The following is a 17,489-nucleotide window of genomic DNA, read 5'->3' on the forward strand; positions in this document are numbered from 1 at the left end:
TCAGAGACTTGTCCCGAAGCCACTCCTGCGTTGTCTTGGCTGTGTGCTTAGGGTCATTGTCCTGTTGGAAGGTAAACTTTCCACTTTGGATCAGGTTTTCACCAAGGATCTCTATGTACTTTGCTCCGTTCATCTTTGCCTCGATCCTGACTAGTCTCCCAGTCCCTGCCGCTTAGCTTAAAACCATCCCCACAGCATGATGCTGCCACCACCATGCTTCACCGTAGGGATGGTGTCAGGTTTCTTCCAGACGTGACGCTTGGCTTCCAGGCCATAGAGTTCAATCTTGGTTTAATCAGACCAGAGAATCTTGTTTCTCCTGGTCTGAGAGTCTTTAGGTGCCTTTTGGCAAACTCCAACCAGGCTGTCGTGTGCCTTTTACTGAGCAGTGGCCACTCCACCATAAAGGCTTGATTGGTGGAGTGCTGAAAAGATGGTTGTCCTTCTGGAAGGTTCTCCCATCTCCCCAGAGGAACTCTGGAGCTCTGTCAGAGTGACCATCGGGTTCTTGGTCACCTCCCTGACCAAAGCTCTTCTCCCCTGATTGCTCAGTTTGACAGGGTGGCCAGCTCCAGGAAGAGTCTTGGTGGTTCCAAACTTCTTCCATTTAAGAATGAGGGAAGCCACTGTGTTCTTGGGGACCTTCAATGCTGCAGAAATTTTTTGGTACCCTTCCACAGATCTGACCCTCGACACAATCCTGTCTCAGAGCTCTACAGACAATTCCGTCGACCTCATGGCTTGGTTTTTGCTCTGACATGCACTGTCAACTGTGGGACCTTATATAGACAGGTGTGTGTGTGCCTTTTCAAATCATGTCCAATCAATTGAATTTACCACGTGGAGTCAATCAAGTTGTAGAAACATCAAGGATGATCAATGGAAACAGGATGCACCTGAGCTCAATTTCGAGTCTCATAGCAAAGGGTCAGATTACTTATGTAAATAAGGTATTTCTGTTTTTTTATTTTCAATAAAATTGCAAACATTTCATTATGGGGTATTGTGTGCATATTGCTGAGAAAAAATACATCTTTAATACATTTTAGAATAAGGTTTGAATACCTTCCGAAGGCTCTGTATATAAAATGAAAACACTAGGGCCTGTAGGCGATGTCTACGCTGCGTTGTAGGTCTCTTGAGTAAATCGGAGCTGAAAAAAATATTTTAGGCTATTCCGTTAAAACAACTGGAGCCTATGCGCACATTGTAATCAAAATTAGAATCTTAATTGGTGCATTTCAAACCTTTTGTGAGGCGCAGTCAGGAACTAGTTCTGCACAATGGCAAGTGGTGGGGTCGATTAACCAGAAATGGAGGATCCTTAGTCATCGTTTAAGTCTCCAGTTTGGGGACATTTTGGCTTTCCAGTAGATTACAACGACGAGGGACAGAGAGAGTATGTCACCACGCACCTCAAAATATTTTGACACATTTACGCCGACATCACCCCAGTATTCCTACCACTGGAGCTGATTCTGACCGGGCCAAAGAAATGACAAGAGAGATAGGTATGTTTATAGTGGTGGATATGCGCCATTCTCCTGGTTGAGAAGAATAGGGGGTTTCAGCACCTTGTGAAGGTGCTTGAGCCACATTATGTATTTGCCCTCTCGCACCCATTTCAGCAAGTAGGTAGTAACCGCTCTATATAAGCAAGCTTAAGCTGAATTGGCTAATGCACCCTGGGTTGCGCTTACTACAGATGGATTGACTTCCAGGAGAGCTACTTAACAGTGACAGCCCATCACATTACCCCAGATTGACAAATTAGAAGACTGGCACTACAGACACGCCCCCACTCAAGTGCGCATATATTTCTCTTTGTAAGAAAACATTATAGCGTAGGCTTATACACTGTCTGAGCCATGTTCACATATTGATTTCACACACATATTGCACTTTATTTTAGTGGTGTAGTTGATGAGTAATGGTGTGTTTCATTGAAGGAAACAAAAAGTGTTGTTATTCCTGATGGTGCTCTCATCAGGTATTATATCGCTCAACATCAGATATAGAATCAGGAATAACAACACTTTGTATTTTCTTAAACAAAAACTAACTACAGTAACTGTTGGATTTTCATTTTTCCCGCCGTACTGAAACCGAACCGTGACCCCAAAACCGCAATACCAACCGAACTGTGGGCTTGGTGAAGCGTTACACTCCTAGGTAACACCCTGTCTGAGTGGCTGGAGAGAGAGGGATGGAGAGAGTGATCAGAACCGCAATACCAACCGAACTGTGGGCTTGGTGAAGCGTTACACTCCTAGGTAACACCCTGTCTGAGTGGCTGGAGAGAGAGGGATGGAGAGAGTGATCAGGAGGTTCAACAAGGGGACACAGTGAAGTGACTCGGGTCAGGGTGAGGACAGAGAGAAGGTGACAGTGAAAGAGAAAGAGAGAGAGAGAGAGAGAGAGAGAGAGAGGAGACAGAGCTGCATTTCCTATTACACTGTGACAAATACTCAGACCAAAGAGAATATTTCTTTCCCAAAATTATAATTCAATACAAAGAATTTGAAACTATAAAAGATGAAGAAAAAAATCTAATATTTATTGGGTGAAAAGACAAAATGTGCAGTTTTGGCAGCCAAATATGTGTCCTCCTGCCACAACCTGAGGGACAGCCAGTGAAAAGTGCAAAGTAATGTCGATAATATTTCCCATCTTGTTTTGTTCTGTCTTTCATACCTTGTCATGTGTCTTCTACCATTGATTTAATGTATTGTTGTTCTCATTAATATTGTTGTTGTAGTTGTTGTTAATGGTAATCCCATGTCCACTACTACTATTATTATTGCTGTTGGTCCCACCATGTATTTATATATAAACATATATTTTTATTTTATTTTTATATATGTATACTTTGACAATGTAAGTAATAATGAACTTGCCATGTCAATAAAGTCAATTGAATTGAATTGAAAGAGAGTGATAGACAGAAAGAGGAGGGTAAATAATAGTTGTCAGCCAGGTAAAGACTATAGAAATAGACAGAGAATTCTGCCTCTTTTTCATAAAGAAACCATTGTCCTGATCTCTCTCTCCCTCTACACCCCCATCCCTCTCTCTCTCTCTCTCTCTCTCCCACATCTCCTCTTTCTCTCTACCTCTTTCCCTCCCTCCCTCTGTCCTGTCTTTAACTAGGCTCTGATGGAGCTGTTAGAGACATCTGTATTATATGCTGAAAGGCACTCACTGTGTGTTTAAGGTTATACACACACACAGAGACACACAGAGACACACAGAGACACACAGAGACACACAGAGACACACACAGAGACACACAGACACACACAGACACACACAGAGACACACAGACCCTCTATGTGAGGTGACATTATAGCTGACAATAGAGCACCAGCTGCTATTCAGATGAGACCTCAGATTAGAGAGTCCATAAGGAATACCCTGCTGTACAGCTGTAAAGACAGTTCCCCTGATGATGATGTACCCATCCGCAGGTCAAGCTGGACAGGACACACACACCTCTATGCCTGGAAAGACCCCTTGTCAGATAATACAAAAGGGAAGTGGAGGAAGCGGAGAACACCTCTACTGAAACACGTACCTCTTTCTTTTGATTTATTTGCCCCTCTCTTCTCCTGCCCTCCTCTCTCTTCTCCTGCCCTTCTCTCTTCTCCTGCCCTCCTCTCTCTTCTCCTGCCCTCCTCTCTCTTCTCCTGCCCTCTCCTCTCTTCTCCTGCCCTCCCCCTCTCCCTCCACTTTTCTACCCTACTCAGGACTGAAGTGCCTGCCCTCTCCATCTTATCAGCTCCTATCTACAGCTCAAACATGCTCTGCCCACAATGCAACACCTGGGCACAAACACAGTAGCAGCCAAATATAAACCAGCAGCCTCGGTGTGTGTGTGTGTGTGTGTGTGTGTGTGTGTGTGTGTGTGTGTGTGTGTGTGTGTGTGTGTGTGTGTGTGTGTGTGTGTGTGTGAATATGTTAGCGCTAACTCATTTGCTAACAAAACACTCAGTGACTATTATGAGTTTTGAAATGATGACCCCGTATGACCCTGTATGGCCCCGTATGGCCCTGTATGACCCCGTATGGCCCTGTATGGCCCCGTATGGCCCCGTATGGCCCTGTATGGCCCCGTATTACCCCGTATGACCCTGTATGACCCCGTATGACCCCGTATGACCCTGTATGGCCCTGTGCAAACCTGATAACCTGCATGATCCATATTCATAAAGCCTCAGAGTAGAAGTGCTGATCTAGGATCAGGTCCTCACTGTCCATGTCATCTTTTTCAAATATGATTTAAAAGGTAAAACCGATGGTGGATCAGCAGTCCTGCTCTGAGACGCTTCATGAATATGGCTGTGATGTGCTTTAGGTATTATATCATCACCCAATGGGATGAAAGCCACAGTCTACAATATTTCCTGCTGTTCAATGTGATGTATGTGTATATTCAGTGGGCATACAGTCTACTACACACCTGTTGTCTGTAAATGTGTAATAACGTTATATTCCTGAATGTTCTTGTTCGAAATGAGAGGTAAAAAACACATTTCCTGAGGAGATATAATAACCTAGAGTAACCTTCTATTTTCATTGAAAGTTATACTTACCAAGCAGCAGTTTTAGAACGTTTGGGATGTACATAACACGCCTCATTGTTACAATCAACTAAACAACATAGAATCAAAACACCCAGTTATTATGAGTAATCAAGGTAGAACCAAAATAGACCCCTTTCGGTGTTTCCAAACATTGGCGCACACGAGGGCAATGCACACAACTTGGTTGCAGAACACGAGTGGGTTCTCATAGACTGGAAGCACAAAAGGACTATTTACATGTTGCTTATGAGCGCCTTCCACACTACTTTTGGATTATAATTGGATTGTAAAGGACTTGTATGAATGTCCTGCTTATTAATATGAAGTTTGTGTCATCATCGCAAATCAACTGCATTACATTTTTTTTTTAAATGTCAACTTCACCCAGAAAAATGACCTATTGGCCAGCTTTGTTCACCGCCTACGTCAATGAGCGTTAGCATTCTAGCTAACAACTGCTGCGTACAAAATAGGTATTTTGCAAAGATCACAACCAAATATAATAGCGAACGTTCAAACACTATTCAGAACAACATTGGAAGTAATAACTATGGAAATATCTCCATCGTGTGGAATGGGCGCAGATGGCGATGGCCGGTGTTTCTGCATCCTGCCTGACATCAGTATGTGTGTACTGAAAAGGGGGACACCGAACAAAATCAAATAAAACCTACCCTTCAGTTTCTCCATCAGGCCCTGCGTCGCCCTCTCCAACACCCGCCCGTCCTCCTGCTGGTACCGATCATCCAAAAACCCGGCGGTGGCCTCTGATAGGTGAACCTTCCCGGCGACGCCCAATTGTTCCATGAGGTTGGCCAGGTTGACGTCGTTGGACCACACGTCGAACTTGAACCGCTTCATCCCCAGGATCCCACAGAGGACCGTGCCGGTGTGGACCCCCACCCTCATGTCCACCGTCTCACACGTCTCCTGGCAGAACTGCTCAATGGCCACGATCATACCTAGTTTCAGAGTAGAAGAAGAAGCAGAAGAAGACTTTATTGACCCGTTTTCCTTGTAGTGAAACTGCTCGGATCCCAATCACCCCTGAAACACAAACACACACAGGTCAGACAGAACGCAGTGAGCACACATCCAGTAACTAGTAACAGGTGCAGGGTATAAAAAGCCAACTGGAGAAAGACAGATACTGTACCCACCCACACACTGCTGATTGCTCCCATAGTTTGATTGGAAAACATTTTGACCCAAAGGTCAAGAAGACCAGCTTCAAAAGACCTTCAGATCAGCGCACTAAATGCTTATCGGAGCTATCTCAACTCATTCTAGATGTGGACAACAGATATGCCTCTTCTCCAACGCTTGAACTCTACAAAGAGAGACTGCTACACCAATCGGAATTTGACAATCTTTCCACGAAACAAACGGAACAGCATCTGTTTAAGTCGAGGCAGACATTTTATGAACACGGAGAGAAAGCTGGCAAGTTGTTATCTCACCAGCTTCGACCTGAAATCTGTGTTGCAGCCGATTTAACTTCTACCAATCCCAAAGAAATCAACAATCAATTTAAGCAATTATACTCTGCTCTTTACTCATCAGAGGCTCTTCCTGACACATATTGTATGCACGCATTTCTAGACAATCTGGACATCCCATGTCTCAATTCAGATGAGCAAACTAACATGGATGCCTCAATAAGTGATGATGAAGCTCCTCTGGCAATCCAGTCCATGCAGAGCGGTAAAGCATGATGGGCATGATGAATTCCCTATTGAATTTTATAAAGCATTCTCCTCTAAACTATCCCCTATCCTCAGCTCAATGTACAATGAAATCCTTTCTCGTCAGAAACTGCCCCAGACACTTACCCAGGCAACTATTTTGGTTTTGCTTAAGAAGGACAAGAATCCCCTAGACTGTGGCTCATACTGCCCTTTAAGCCTTTTGTGCTGTGATTATAAAATTCTCACTAAGGTCCTCTCATGCAGAGACAGTGATGCCTAATATAATTAACTCTGACTAAACCGTCTTTATCTCAGGTGGACAATCTTTCTATAATATGCGCCGGCTATTTAATGTTCTTCATTCTGCCCACTCAACTCTACAACCGGAGGTCGTCAGCTCTCTTGATGCTGAGAGTCATCTGATGCTGAGAAGGCTTTCGACCGGGTTGAGTGGGAATATGTATTTACAGTACTAGAGAGATTTGGGTTTGGCCCGTCATTCCTTTCCTGGATTAAGATTTTGTACTGGTCCCCCGTGGCGTCTGTTCGCACCAACAATGTTACCTCCAGCTACTTCCCTCTCCACAGGGGGTCAGGCCGGGTTGCTGTTTATCCCCTTTCCTATTTGATATGGCTACTGAGCCTCTTGCTATCGCCCTACGCGGCGAGGAGGGGATTAAGGGGCGACATAACTCACAAGGTGTCCTGATATGCAGACTATCTTCTTTTACACATCTCTAACCCTGTGGAGTCTGTACCCGATGGTGGATCAGCAGTCCAGACTATCTTCTTTTACACATCTCTAACCCTGTGGAGTCTGTACCCGATGGTGGATCAGCAGTCCAGACTATCTTCTTTTACACATCTCTAACCCTGTGGAGTCTGTACCCGATGGTGGATCAGCAGTCCAGACTATCTTCTTTTACACATCTCTAACCCTGTGGAGTCTGTACCCGATGGTGGATCAGCAGTCCAGACTATCTTCTTTTACACATCTCTAACCCTGTGGAGTCTGTACCCGATGGTGGATCAGCAGTCCTGCTCTGAGACGCTTCATGAATATGGCTGTGATGTGCTTTAGGTATTATATCATCACCCAATGGGATGAAAGCCACAGTCTGCAATATTTCCTGCTGTTCAATGTGATGTATGTGTATATTCAGTGGGCATACAGTCTACTACACACCTGTTGTCTGTAAATGTGTAATAACGTTATATTCCTGAATGTTCTTGTTCGAAGTGAGAGGTAAAAAACACATTTCCTGAGGAGATATAATAACCTAGAATAAGCGTAATTATATAAGGCATCACTGTGGAGTCTATACCCTATCTCTTGGACATGCTACAAGGTTTTGGGACATTCTCTAGTTATGAATTAAACCTAACAAAAAGTGGGCTCCTCCCCATGAATCAGTTAGCAGAAGGTATTGGGTATGCCAACTTCCTATTTAAGGTGGAGCATCAGGTCTTTAATTATTTGGGGTTGAAGGTCACACGCTCATTTAAGGCTCTGTTGAAACATAACTTCTGTACACCTCTGGAGAGCACTAAGCAGGATTTCATACGGTGGTCGTCTCTTCCCATTTCACCAGCAGTTCGCATTCATTCTGTTAAGATGACTGTACTATCTATGTTTTTGTACTTATTACAAATGATTCACATTTTTTTGCCAAAGTCGATATTCAAACAACTGGACAGCTACATTTCAAATTCATTTGGAATAAGTAAAATCCACAAATGAGAAAGGTATATCTAGAGAGACCTAAGGCTGCAGGTGGGCAGGACATTCCCAATTTTTTTACACTACTACTGGTCAGCAAATATATGTGTTTGTTGGGTTTCTACATTTGGAAAAAAAGGACTTGGGCCATCCTGGAGTTACAGTCTAGGTCCCAATTCTCAAAATCACTTTATCCTTAAACAAGCAAGCTGCTTCTCTCCATGATCATCTCTTCCCAGCGTCCCAGAGTGACACGGCATTCCAGTTCTGGCATAGGAACAGTCTGCTGTTTTTTTGTGACCTATTTGTTGATAACACCTTTGTCTCATTTGATACTCTGAGGGTTGACCATAATCCCAATACCCACTTTTTAAGATATCTCCAAACTCTCAGCCTTGCCAAAAAGCATTTCCCTTCATTTCCACTCGAGCCTACTAAGTTTCTAGTCGAGAGGTGCTTAGATCTTAACCCGTATCTGAAGGGCACAATCTCCAGATTATAGGACATAATACAGAACATAAATCCACCTTCCTTGGCAAATACAACATCTGCATGGGAGCAAGACATGGGTGGCGAGCTACCCGATGATATATGGCAACACAGTATTGAGCGTATCCACACATCATCATTTTGCATAAGGAATGGGATCATTCAGTTCAGAGTTTTGCACTGTCTCCATTACTCAAATGACAGATTAGCAAAAATATACCCAAATGTTGACCCCAAGTGTTTGAGATGCCACCAGAGTCCAGCGACTCCGGGAGACATGTGCCAATATTTGAGTGGCTTCTGGGACCACATTTGTTAAGCATTCTCACATATGTGTAATACAACTGTTAGCCCCAACCCGGTCACTGACATTTTTGGGGTAATTCCCCAAGACCAGAATGCTACCATGCATCAGGCGAATGCGATAGCATCTGCCTCACTGCTAGCGGGCAGTCTTGTTCTCTTCACTGGAAGTAGGCAGAGTCAACCACCTTTATGCAGAAGGTTAAGGAGGTGGTGTCATCTCTGCCTTTGGAGGTTGGGTACACTGTCCGTGGGGCCTGACAAAAGTCTGGCTTTACCTGGTCCCCATTAACCACTGGAGAGCCTGTCTTTTACTTTGTGTAATTTGCATATTTTGGTAAGCAGTCATGTCTGTTCTAGTGGCCATATATTGTGCTGATAAGATTCAACTAATATTATTTTCTCCATTGTTTTTGTTCCTATTACTGTTTATGTTTCTGCCCTGCTTAATTTATGTTTCTATGTTATCCTTGTATGATGCCTTGGTGGGTGGGAGGGAGGTGTGGAGGGAGGGGTGGATTGGGGAATGAGGGGTTGGCGTTGTACTGTTTTTCTGTTCTCATATCTGAAAACCTATAAATAAAGTACAAAAATAAATTGACAGACATTGCACAATAAAGTTGCAGGAGCAATTAACAGAATGCTATCTACCCATCTTTATCCCATTGGATCATACCTAGTCCCATCTCGACACAGCAGTACGCATGGTCAGGGCGTGGCTCGGGACATCCCGCCACGCAGTAGTAACAGTCTCCCAGTGTACTGATCTTCTCACAGCGCGTCAGCTCACACAGCCGGTCGAAACGGCCGAAGAGGTCATTGAGGAGCCCCACCAAGGCGTGGGCGGACTTGTTGGCAGACATTTTGGTGAAGCCGACGATATCCGCAAAGAGGATAGAAACAGGCTCCATCCGCTTCATGTTGAATGGCCTGAAGATGATCTGATGATCAAATTAAATCAAACTTTATTTAAAGTGTTTTTAAAATTGTAACACACTTTGCAGTAAATCTATAAGCTTTTGTTCTTCTGGGTCTAGACCGGTTACCGTAAAGAACTTTGTGACAACTGCTGATGTAAAAAGGCTTAATTAAATACATTTGATTGATTTGGATAATAAAATAAATAAAAGCAGACCACACATGAAGCAATGAAGGAGGAATAAAATAGCATAAAACAATGACTAAAAGGCTAAGCTAAACGGGTGAGTTTTTACGCATGATTTTAAAACGCCAACCACTGCTCCTCTTACCTGGCCTCTGGGGATCGAAGTCTTCTTCCTCTTAAGATGACTATGATGATGGGGATGGTTCTTAGGGCTCGCCGCGATCGAAGAAGCCCCCCCAGGACCTCCGACCGTGGACACAGCCGAACAAGCCCCGGCAGAGTATCTCTTCCCTGCGTTCCCCTCCATCTCCTCGTCCCCCTGCTTCATCAGTTCATCGGCGACCCTCCTCGGCATGACAGAGTGGATCATGCGTTCCTTCAACGCTTTCTCCACCTGGAACATATTCACAAAGACAGGTAACAACTGGTTTCTTTCTCCACCTGGAACGTATTCACCAAGACAGGTAACAACTGGTTTCCTTCTCCACCTGGAACGTATTCACAAAGACAGGTAACAACTGGTTTCCTTCTCCACCTGGAACGTATTCACAAAGACAGGTAACAACTGGTTTCCTTCTCCACCTGGAACGTATTCACAAAGACAGGTAACAACTGGTTTCCTTCTCCACCTGGAACGTATTCACAAAGACAGGTAACAACTGGTTTCCTTCCCCACCTGGAACGTATTCACAAAGACAGGTAACAACTGGTTTCGAGAACATCAAGAATGTAACCATTTGTGATCTATTTCATGTTATTTGATTGTTTGATGAACATGATGATGAAATGAAATCATCTGTCTGTCGATGATCAAATGTGTCAATGTTATGATTTTATCCGTCTCTGACATATAAATAATAATTACCTCCAGGTCCTTGCCGTGCATGATGGCCTGGCCCACCTTGAGGAAGGTGGAGCGGGATCGCACCTCGGACATGATGAAGAGGTGGATGCCGATGGCGTGGGCACACAGGTGGAGGAGGGCCTTAGCCGGGCACAGCCAGCGGAGGGTGTCCCATTCCAAGCTAGAAGAACCAAGACCTCCAGGACTAGATCCAGAACCTAGGGACTCTTCTGCACCTCCAACCCCAGCCTCACCCCACCTATTCCCCCCATAATTTCCTCCACTGCCATCTCTCCCCTGGAGCAGGGGCAGCCACTCCAAGGCTTCAAATAGTACTGAATACAGGAGCCCCAGTAAAACTGAAGCATATAGCCTCACATGGAGAACACTGTAGAGTAGTAGCAGGACCTCCATACACAGAGAGAAGGTGCCCACTGGGGAGATGCAGGGAGCCCGAGTAGGGCCCACTCCGCCTGGGGTGCGAGGGAATGTCTGGTTGCCATCCCTGGTTCTCTCCAGGTAGACAAAGCCTCCTGTCTGGATCTGAGGAGCCAGAGTGATGGCGAATGTGGTCACAATGAGGAGCAGCGAGGCCTGGTTGTACAGGTGAGCATAGGGCCTTGTCAAGGTAAAGAGGAAGAGGATGAGCAGGAAAAGGAGGAAGGAGGCGGTCGGGGCGAGGAAGGTCGCCGGGTCACAGCGGTCGTGGTTGACCCCGAAATACACGCCCCAAAGGAGCGAGGCAGAGGCCATGTATGACAGAACATAGCGGAAGCGGCGTTGAGTCTGCGGGAAGCACCTCTCGCGGCACGCCTCTTCGAGTATCGGCGAATCAAACTTGGGGTCCCACCACTGGGCAGCAGACCTCTCAAACAACTGGGGCAGAGTCTTCTGCTGGCTGTGTAACTTATTCATAACAGCCCTCCGAACTCCCGACTCCCCTGAACTACAGCTGGAGGAGATGCTGTATTTGGTGCAGGGTTTGGAGGGATCTCCTTTGGCGGTAGTGGTAGACCCACCTACTCCACTCCCTCCTCCTCTGGTATTGCTGTCCCTTGTCGTTGGGGTTGGGGGAGAGTCATGATATTGTCGATGCTGTGGCGACGGCGCGTGCTGTGTGTGCCTAGTGTTGTCGATAATCCGCACAGTCACGGCGCCGTCACTGCTTGAGGCGCAGCTAACCTCCGTGGCATGTGGGAGAAGCTGCTGCTGCCGGTGTTGCTGTGGCTGCAAGGCCATTATGATGGCTGGAGTGACGTGAAGGGGGAAATACTAATATCTGATCAATGATGGCGGAAGGTGCGCGGGCAATGAGGTAACAGTACTAAGTGAAACATCTGGCAGAGGAAGACTAGACAGGAGAGTGAGCAAAAAAGAGAGGCAAGAAAGGTGATGGTTGTAATCACGACTTGATATATCGTGTGTACAAAAAATACGTATTTCTACTAGGCTACGCACGAATGTAGCCAACTAGGCCTACTCACTCATATAAAAAGGACCGTTCCAGGCTCTTGAGTAGTTCATTATCCCGACCTCTGTATTACGTCAGCAGTCACATTCCATTAATTCGTCCCTTGCCTTTGGAAGCCCTCGCTGTCCACTTTGTACTCGTGTGCTGCTCTGCTCGCTCTCATCTGGCAGTTGAAATAATTGAAAGTCCTTTCGTCTTTCCTCTCCCCTTCTTTATACATCCTTCCCATATATTACGTTTTTTTTGTTATCACATTACGATTTTTATCAGGTTTAAAAAGCCAATCTGGGATCAGTTGTTCAAATATTCACTTTTTATTCCACACCACGCGCAGTGTTTTGACAGCCGCCAGTGACAGCTCGAGCCTCGCTCTCAAGAAGTCCTCACGTGTCTTCTTCACTGATGATCAAAATAATGTCCCCATGTTATTATTACATTTTAATACACACACAATCTGAAAAGAGAACATTATTTATATAATGTTTCCATGTCCAAAACGACCCATATTGTGTGTGTCTTGTTTAGGAGTTGTAGGCTATACACAGTAGATTGTTGTCCCACTCATTCCAATAACAAGCTACACATGGCTAGAAAATTGCGACAAAGTTACAGCTTCGGTCCCTTCTTATCTTATCGGAGCACCCGCTCCAAAACAAGTCACTTTAAAGTTCCTTTCCCTTGGAAAAAAAACAAGCGTTATCCTCTTTCCGTTTTAGTTACATGAGTCAACAGTTGAAAATAATAGGCTAACATTCATAGCATAAACTCGTATAGCATGTCCTCCTTTCCCTTTCGGACTATTTCAAAGCCCTAGTGTGGGTGAATACTTTCGTGTTATACTAGCCAAGCTGAAGAGTTAGACTTTGGCTGTCGGGTCGGGTAGGTAGGTGGGTGGGTCGGTTGGTTCACGACCACCCAAAACCAGCAGCCAGGCAGGCAGCGTCCGTTTAGCGGTCTAGCTGTCCCCCCATACCCAGTCTGTAGTTCTTCCACAGCCGGGCCTATTCCCAGCTCCAGCCCCGTCCTTTCCTGACCTCCCTCTACGGATCTCTACATCGGTAATATCCCCACTTCCAAGACGACAGGGACTGTACAGATACAGTAATTATGAGACCTTGAAAAGCGATTTTAAATCGAGAGATAAGTACCCAAAATATGACAGCTGAGCTGAAATAAGCCAACTCCTTTTACTAGGCTGGAGTCTTGAACAAACTTGTTGGTAAGAGTTGGCAAAACAGAAAGCTATGAGAAACACCCACCCTTGTATGAATAGTCTATTAAATATATAGACTGAAATACAAAACTGTCAAGTTATGTCTACTAAATATTCCTATCGAATATTCACATTTTCCATAGGATAGGCCTATCCAATGAACAGGACAGGCTTTTAAAAACAAAAACTGCAGTTTAAAATTGAAGCAAAAACGTATCCAGAAACGTCACTACTGTGCTCCCTTCTGTATCCAAAGCCTAGAAACTTTTTCCCAGGCCGTGGTTCCTTCGTCGTAGGCTACAGAAGTAGCCAGGACTGTAAACGCGTGGAGTAGAGAATAACTATGGAGTGCATGGAGAGATTCTGTGAATTTCCTCCTCTTTGCTTTCCCCAAAGGAATACCGAATTCCCATGAGGAAGAAACAATATATCCTTGATCCTGCTTCCCTTTATTCAATTACCAACGAATAAGACATAGTTCGCGAAATGTGCTGGCTGTCTGTTCCATAAATTCCTCAAGTCTGGATAGCTCGAGATTATGCTGCATGCATGTGCCCAGAAGAAGCATAGCCCGAGAGAGTCCACTCCTTGTTGCGTTCGCGTCCTCTTCCGTTCGAAAGGTTCGGTGACGGTTAAGGTTACCTCCCTATTGCCCGGGTCCGGGTAGCCTAAGTAGGCTAATAAAAACAGGTTTTTATGTGTTTTCCCGATTTATCCAGGGGAAGACAAGGCAGCTCCCGTCACTCCCACCATCTTCCTGTACCCAGACGGAAATTCTCCGCCAGCTGAGGCGGCGGTGCGGTGGAGAAGGGTGGGTGTCCAAAGCGGAGCGACTCGGTGGTATGAGCATCGAGCTTCAGTAGCTCCAGTCTGAAAATACAGCAGAGAGGGGGGTATGGTGGCTGATGATGGGAGCGCGCACGCAGAAATGTATTGTGTGGCTATGGACGAGCACGTATGGAATGAGATTGAGAGTATAACTATTTCAGATTGTAAAACATTTAAATAGGCAGACTAGAAGTCCAAAGTAATAGGCCTATCTTACGCATTTTACGCATAGGCCGTTATCTTTCCAAATGACATCACCCACCACATGACACAAACAGACCAACACGTTAGGTGTACAGATACCAGTATATTTCAGTGTTTTTACATTACATTCATGTTCATTGTTACACAGCTGTTACACATAGACCTATGCCCACGCTAACAGGGTTGTGCCCATAATTCCAACAGTCAGTGATATCATTGACTGAAGGTGCATAAAAAAGGCCTACCCTAATCTAGTAGATAAGGTATGCACACCTATAATTGCCCTGAAGAGAACACTGATCTAGTTTCTATATTCACAGACAGATCTTTGTGTGACACGTCTACTTTGAAGGAAGAACAATATCTACTCTTTGAGTCCAATAAAAATGGCTAGCCTCTTCCGCTAGATGAAAGTTTCCTAACACGCGCACACACACACACACACACACACACACACACACACACACACGCACGCATGCACACACACAAACACACACACACACATACATACACACACACACACACACACACACACACACACACACACACACACACGCACGCACGCACACACACAAATACATACACACACACAGTTATGCGCAGCTAACCTTTGGGGACATACAATTCAGTCCCATTCAAAATCCTATTTCCCTTAACCCCTAACCATAACCCCAACCTTAACCCAAAAACCTAACCTTAATCCTAAACCTAACCCTAACCTTAAAACTAACCCTAGCTCCGAACCCTAAACATATTTCTAACCCTACCACTAATTCTAACCTCAACCCTAAACCCCCTAGAAATAGCATTTGACCTTGTGGGGACCAACAAAATCAAATTAAACTTCATTTGTCACATGCGTCGAATACAACAAGTGTAGACCTTACCGTGAAATGCTTACTTACAGGCCCTTAACCAACTGGTGTAGACCTTACCGTGAAATGCTTACTTACAGGCCCTTAACCAACAAGTGTAAACTTTACCGTGAAATGCTTACTTACAAGCCCTTAACCAACAGTGCAGTTCAAGAAGAGTTAAGAAAATATTGACCAAATTAACTAAAGTAAAAAGGAATAAAAAGTAACACAATAACGAGGCTATATTCAGGGGGTACCGAGTCAGGGTACAGGTTAGAGGTCATTTGTACATATAGGTAGGGGTGAAGTGACTATGCATAGATAATAAACAGCGAGTAGCAGCAGTGTACAGAACAAATAAAGGACGGGGGGGTCAATGTAATAGTCCGGTGGCCATTTGATTAATTTTTCAGCAATCTATGGCTTGGGGGTAGAAGCTGTTAAGGAGCCTAGACTTGGCGCTCCGGTACCACTTGTTGTGCAGTAGCAGAAAAAGCAGTCTATGACTTGGGTGACTAGAGTCTCTGACAATTTGATGAGCTTTCCTCTGACACCGCCTATTATATAGGTCCTGGATGGCAGGAAGCTTGGCCCCAGTGATGTACTGGGCCATACGCACTACACTCTGAAAGCGCCTTACGGTCAGATGCAGAGCATTTGCCATACCAGGCGGTGATGCAACCGGTTAAGATGCTCTCGGTGGTGCAGCTGTAGAACCTTTTGAGGATATGGGGAATCATGCCAAATCTTTACAGTCTGTTGAGGGGGAAAAGGTTTTGTTGTGCCCTCTTCACGACTGTCTTGGTGTGTTTGGACATGATAGTTCGTTGGTGTTGTGGACACCAAGGAACTTGAAACTCTCGACCCGCTCCACTACAGCCCCATTGATGTTGATGGGGGCCTGTTCAGCCCGCCTTTTCCTGTAGTCCACGATCATGTCCCCAGTTGGTCAAGTTTTTGTTTGTTTACTATTCTTGTGGGGACTTCTGGTCCCCACAAGTATAGTTAAACATGTCACACGCACACACACACACACACACACACACACACACACACACACACACACACACACACACACACACACACACACACACACACACACACACACACACAAACCTGTAACAGATTTCCTGCAGGATTCCTGTAGGACTTTTTGTAAGGGTTGATTTATTCAGTGGGGGTCACGCCCTAATCTATAATCCTTATAATATAGGTATTACAAAAACACACACCCACACAAATGGCCAACACACACAAGCTTGGTTCCTCAATGACTGAGGGAGAGTCTTGATCTGTACTCAGATGGACTTATTTTTAGACTAGATAGACTCAAATTGGCACAAATAGGACTGATGGACTCAAATTGACTTCGTATTAGACTAAATTGACTTCTTATTTACTAAAAACAGATATTTGGTAACTCAATTTATTGGGGATAGAGGAGAACTTATTTTGAGTTCTCAAGCTTCTCACAACAGTTAGTGATAGTTTGTCGCAAGTAGGCCTATCAATATTTTTTTATATCACTTTTATTTTTTAACTGTTCAAACAGAGTGGTTAGAGTCGCCATGGTGATGGATTTATGTCCTTTCGTTTTCACGCTGACTGACAGAATAAGGTGAGGTATTGGAGATCTATTAGTTTATACACATCTCATTTTATGTGACCAAATGTCCTCTCAGAACGTCACTTCACTATCCATCTTTACCTGTAATGTGTCCCAAATGGCAATCCATTCCGTATATAGTGCACTATGTTTGACCAGGCCAGGGCTTTAGGGAATAGGGTGCTATAAACCCTGGTAATCGTTTCCATTGACTGCCATTGAGTTCAGGCACCACCTGGTGGAAGTCTGGTGCCACTGCAGTGTTTTTATGAGATAGATGACTATGGCCGAAATTACACCACATTTGTTTTTGCTTTTAACCCTTCCCTTATGTCCTGGTTCAATTTGAATTAGAAATCACTCAAATACTATTTTACGTCATTTTTCCATCATGACCCTTCATCTACTTTCCTAAGGTTGTGTCTTAAACGTGTAAAACACGTAACAACAACAACAACAATTTGACCCGGTACCGGAATAGTGACTTCCATGATGTTCTTGGTCAATTTGACCAGCAATTTTACCTTGACCTTGGGTCTATATAACTTTTTAACAGGTTGTCCTAGAAACAAGCTGAG

The 17,489-nt window shown here is 44.7% G+C and overlaps 1 protein-coding gene across 2 annotated transcripts in view; it reads right to left on the reverse strand.

The window, feature by feature from the left end:
* adcy9 (adenylate cyclase 9) overlaps positions 1-14,403 on the reverse strand; it is a 65,959-nt gene extending 51,556 nt beyond the window's left edge. Inside the window, exons 1-5 of one of the 2 annotated variants that reach the window (XM_042304618.1) lie at positions 12,217-14,403; positions 10,754-12,083; positions 10,034-10,282; positions 9,460-9,724; positions 5,258-5,545 (exon numbers count right to left, since the gene is read on the reverse strand). In XM_042304618.1, the coding sequence (XP_042160552.1) occupies positions 5,258-5,545; positions 9,460-9,724; positions 10,034-10,282; positions 10,754-11,971 (2,020 nt within the window). In that variant the 5' untranslated portion in view covers positions 11,972-12,083; positions 12,217-14,403. Of the gene's footprint in view, positions 1-5,257; positions 5,546-9,459; positions 9,725-10,033; positions 10,283-10,753 lie in introns of both variants that reach the window. The other variant, XM_042304617.1, reaches the window with a different exon arrangement.
* Positions 14,404-17,489: the final 3,086 nt, after the last annotated feature.

Source organism: Oncorhynchus tshawytscha, linkage group LG02 (assembly GCF_018296145.1).
Source record: "Oncorhynchus tshawytscha isolate Ot180627B linkage group LG02, Otsh_v2.0, whole genome shotgun sequence".
Classification (NCBI taxonomy): Eukaryota; Metazoa; Chordata; class Actinopteri; order Salmoniformes; family Salmonidae; genus Oncorhynchus; species Oncorhynchus tshawytscha.